Here is a 5,263-nt window from a genome sequence, read left to right on the forward strand (position 1 = left end):
TCTGTGGGGCCCTACCCATTGGGAAGATGTGGACTATAGAACACAAAAATATGAGAATCGGGCGGAATTCTAGTTTTTTTTGGTCGTAAAATGCAAAATATGAGGAATGATCATAGCGGGGCAGTGACTATGGTTCCTTAGTTCGTAATTTATGGCCCGGAAAAATTTTATGCGATCGGGGTCCGGGGGTCTTGAGACCACTTGGAAGGAGTGGGCTATAGCACATGAAAATATGGGAATCAGGCGAAATTCTAGTTTTTTGGCCGAAAAATTCAAAAAATAAGGAACGATCATGGCGGGGTGGTGACTATAGTTTCTTAGGTCGTATATGATGGCCCGAAAATTTTTTAGGCGATCCGAGTTCGGGGGGCCAGGCCCGCTCGGAAAGAGTGGGCTATAGCACCCGAAAATATGGGAATCGCGCGGAATTCTAGTTCTTTGGCCGAAAAATGCAAAAAATGGGGAACGATCGTGGCGGGGCGGTGACTATGGTTCCTTAGGTAATATTTCATGGCCCATAAAAATTTTAGGCTATCGGGGTCCGGGACCACTCGGAAGGCGTGGGTTATAACACACGAAAATATGGGAATCGCGCGTAATTCTTATTTTTGGCCGAAAAACGCAAAAAATGAGGAACGATCATGGCGGGGCGGTGACTATGGTTCCTTTGGTCGTATTTGATAGCCAAGAAAAATTTTAGGAGATCGGGGTTCGTGGGTCCCGGGACCACTTGGAAGGCGTGGGCTATAGCACACGAAAATATGGGAATCGGCCAAAATTCTAGTCTTTTGGCCGTAAAATGCAAACAATGAGGAACAATCATGGTGGGGCGGTGACTTTGGTTCCTTAGGTCGTATTTGATGGCCCGAAAACATTTTAGGCGATCGGGGTCTGGGGGTCCCGTGACCACTTGGAAGGCGTGGGTTATAGTACACGAAAATATGGGAATCGGGCGGAATTCTAGTTTTTTTACCGAAAAACACCAAAAATAAGGAACGATCATGGCGGTACTATGACTATGGTTTCTTAGGTCGTATTTGATGGCCCGGAAACATTTTAGGCGATCGGGGTCTGGGGGTCCCGTGACCACTTGGAAGGCGTGGGCTATAGCACACGAAAATATGTGAATCGGGCGGAATTCTAGTTTTTTTACCGAAAAACGCCAAAAATGAGGACGATCATGGCGGTACTGTGACTATGGTTCCTTAGGTCCTATTTGATAGCCCGGAAATATTTTAGGCGATCGGGGTCTGGGGGTCCCGTGACCACTTGGAAGGCCTTCCGAAAGTGCCACAACTCCTTCTATAACAACCCCTGAAAACTGGGCATTCGAAGCATCAATCTCATTCTATGCTCTATGCCATCTTCCTTATACTTTGACTATTAATTCATGTGCACAAACCTCCCTCACAAAGGAAAGCGGGAAAGTCATCTTTGCAAACAAAGGCCTTCTTCTTATACTATGGCATCTTGTCCAAAGCGAGCGGTCATGTAAACCCTTTGTCTATTCGGCTCTTTCCTTTAATAAGAACAATCTAAATGTGACACTTTCACGACGAAATACCGGGAATTTTTGATACGTCAGTCCCCCAAGAAATTAAGCCAATGATCGACTGTCCCTGCCCATTCTAACGGGGCATTCTATTCCTTCAAGTCCCACAGCTCTAAATGTGCCTATTCCTTCGACACCCTTCCATGGAAATAGGGGAAAATGGCTTATTCCGCATCAGCCTATGCCCGCTTATTCCGACTAAGTGATCCATTGGCGAAAAGAGGGCCTTCCTCCTTCTTACTTGAAGCTCTGTCAAAGAAGCATTCTATTCCGAAAAGGCTTAGGGCTAGGCTAAACCTCCCTCAAAGACATGAAGTCCCAGAGCTCTTATTCCAAGAACTGGTGATATTCCCTTAACTGCGGATTCAATAGCATCGGTTATGAACCCCAAAAACAACAGGAAAGAGAGCACCGTCTACTCAGACTGTCACACCGGCAACGAGAGCAGTAAGAGCAGATAGTGGAACAGAACTAGCAGCAAATAGGCATTCAGTTAGCTTGAAAACGGACTCGTAGTTAGAAATCAGATGCTTCCTCAACAACTACCTTTAGAACGTCCTATCTCTCTCTTCAACGCTTTAAAACGAGCTAGAAGGCTTCTCTTAAAGCAGAAAAATAGGAGTTATAGTAGTTTCAGCTATTCGATTCGAATGAGTGCCCTCACTTCCTTTCCTTACTATGATATGCCCAAAAAAAAGAAAAAGAAAGTGCAACATATCAAAGAGAGATGACACAAATTATCAGTGACCTCCTACATAACATATGCGAGCCTTACGTGGACGATTTGTAGTCCTTTCAAAAGAAAGAACCGACCACATCGAAAATTTACGCAAGGTCTTCGAAAGGTTAAGAAAATATCAATTGAAGATTAACCCGAAGAATGTGCATTCGGGATCGGGCGGAGGCCTTAAATTAGTAGGGAAATAGCATAGCTATTATTGACCTGACCCCTATTACATTACTTAAGCCTACTCTTTCTTCAAGATACGAAACGAGCAGCCGAAAACGGCTGTCCCTATTGTATTTTAGATGGAGTCATCTACAGGGCTAAGAATCTTACCTTTACTTAGAGAGGGGTAGCGGTACCATGCTCTTCCGTGCTCGTAGGTTGACTCACCTATGCATCCCGACTAAGGTCTCACAAACGTGCACTTCCCTTATGTATCCAACCGCTTCACTAATGTGAATAGGTTATACAGAAGGGTAGGTTGGTTATATACTCTTATGCGCCTTCCTTATTCAAACCTTTTGGTATGTATTGCCCCATAACTATAGATCAGATCCACCAGACAAGAAACTCAATTCCGCACTGCTGTTGAGTCATCGGACTTATCCACTAAGGGATTCGTGGAATTTCTTGTGGATTGTGTTGGGGGAAATCTACCAAAGCTAGGCAGATAGATAGACTCCTTTCCCGCTGCTAAGGGAGAGCAAGAAAGAAAATCAAATGATTGGTTTTTAACCAGCGCCCTCTTTTGGGTATGCAGGTAATAAGAGTCCTCTCACTACCAACCAACAGACATCATCTGGCTGGGTCTTACCGGTATCAACAACGAGGAAGAAACAACCAAATGGAAACAGCAACTAACTATGGCTCTTGGCCCAGACAACGTCCTAGGCGTAGGGGAGATCAAAGCAACAGGGAATGCCTAGACGACGTTTTTCTTCCTGGGCTGCAGTAAGTACATCGAGAGGTCGTTCTGACCCTTGTCCCCGAATATGGGGAATATGTTCTCATAAAATCTTGCGTAAATCTGACCTAGCTGGCGAGCGATCCCAGTTCGCGACAAAGAACAAGACAGCAAGTGAGCGTACTTTTGTTCACTTCTTCTGCACCAAGCACGGAAGTTTAAGGATAATTGTAGGTCGGTGGCTACCTAAGGAAACTCCGATTCGATCCGCCCCCCGGCTGGGAGGCATCTACCTCATCCCGATCACAAGGAGAGGTTCACTATGATGGGGGTACTTTTTTTCCCTTAAGGAAAAAATGAAATACATAGGGGACCATCCTTTTGTTGCGGCATGCTCCTCAGATTTACGGATTCGCAGGGCCTTTTCCTTTTTGTTTGAATAACCCATTCTCATTATCTTTAATAAGTAAAGTAGGCAAACCTATAGGTCCTTAGTAGCGTTGACAAAGAAGAAGGAGCCGGTTAAAAGAAAGCGAATCTTTCCATTTTTCTTATAATTATATAATAATATAAAATAGAAAGAAGTTTCTTATTATTATATATAGGCCAGCTTGACAAGAAACCCTTCCTCTTGATCTGAGGTGCGAAGAGAAAGATTTCTTTTTTATGACTACCACTTATCGATCACGGCCCAGAAAAGTGACCGATCAGGGCAGGGCCCTATTGATAAATGAAAGAAAGGGTTTATGAGCCCTATCCCTGTAAGCCCACACCTGTGTAGAGTAGATCGTTCAACACTTGCTGCACAAACCCATTTTGAACCTATTGGTCCTAGTATCATAGGCGACCGAACGACCGCCCCCTAATTACTAGACCAACCTGCTATAATAATTCCATAAACACCTAGCGAAGATATGGCAAACAAATAAAGTAGCCCTATGTTCGGATCTGACAATACCATACCATAATCAAAAGGTACAACGGCCCGAGCGACCAGACTTAACATAAATGTAGCCATTGGAGCCATTCTAATAAGGGAGAAATTAGCACTACTTGGTGAAATAGGTTCTTTTAGAATCAATTTCAAACCATCTGCTAGAGGTTGTAACAATCCAAATGATCCCACTACATCAGGACCCTTTCGACGTTGCACAAAAGCCATTACTTTACGTTCAGCTAGCACTAAATAGGCTACTCCTAGTAGAAGTGGTAGAATTATTCCATGTATTTCAGCTGGAACAGCTATGTACATTTTTTTTTTCTATTCACTCATGATCTGGTCTGGTTGACCCAATCATGATATTGAAGGAGGGGACCTTTTCTCGAAAAAAATGAAATTCTTGCAACTACGAAAACCACAACACAAGCACCCATTTTCCATTCATTCTATCTAAGAAAAAAAATTCAGCATAGACCACGACCCCCCCATTTTTTCATTTCTTTATCTATATTTTGCCAGGTTAAAGAGTCCCCGCTCTCCATGTTCTTGAGAAAGTTTTTCAGCTTGCTGACTAGGCTTGGAAGCTAAATTCTGTCTTCGAGACCCCATAACATAAGAAAGTCGTGGAATGCATAAGCCCCTTTAGAGATAGGGGCGACTTTCTTGTGGTAGTAATTGCGAATGAGCAAGTAGGGGGCGGCAACTAAAGAGGTAGCGAGACTGACCGCAATTTTAGGAATAGGTTGACTTTCTTTCATTTTTGTTATGGAAAGTGAAAGTTGTTTCATTTAGTACGAGATCGCTTCACACCTCGCGGTGGTTACACCTCTCGCCTATTGAAGTTCTGTTCAAAAACCTCGTCTGAGAACTTGTATAGAGAAGGATTTCCCGCGGCGCAGCAGGTCTTCCATACTAACTTAGCTGCCCGGCGCTGCTATTGGCATAACAACCGGTACACCATAGGTTAGCCCAACCCAGTCTTCTCGTACTAGGGTTGGCTCCTCGCAGTTCTCCCTTTAACACCAACGGTAGATAGGAACCGAACTGTCTCACGACGTTCTAAACCCAACTCACGTACCACTTGAATCGGCAAACAACCAAACCCTTGGGACCTTCTTCAACCCCAGGATGCGATGAGTC

The 5,263-nt window shown here is 44.2% G+C and overlaps 1 protein-coding gene across 1 annotated transcript; it reads left to right on the top strand.

Annotated features, from left to right (window-relative positions):
• Positions 1 to 2,827: 2,827 nt before the first annotated feature.
• On the top strand, positions 2,828 to 3,522 carry LOC142161791 (uncharacterized; the record flags this gene model as incomplete). Its single annotated transcript, XM_075248645.1, has 3 exons — positions 2,828 to 2,910; positions 3,019 to 3,095; positions 3,177 to 3,522. Coding segments are annotated over 3 exons (493 nt in total), but the record flags the coding sequence as incomplete, so codon positions are not given.
• Positions 3,523 to 5,263: the final 1,741 nt, after the last annotated feature.

The sequence above is a fragment of the Nicotiana tabacum genome, unplaced genomic scaffold (assembly GCF_000715075.1).
Source record: "Nicotiana tabacum cultivar K326 unplaced genomic scaffold, ASM71507v2 Un00010, whole genome shotgun sequence".
NCBI lineage: Eukaryota > Viridiplantae > Streptophyta > Magnoliopsida > Solanales > Solanaceae > Nicotiana > Nicotiana tabacum.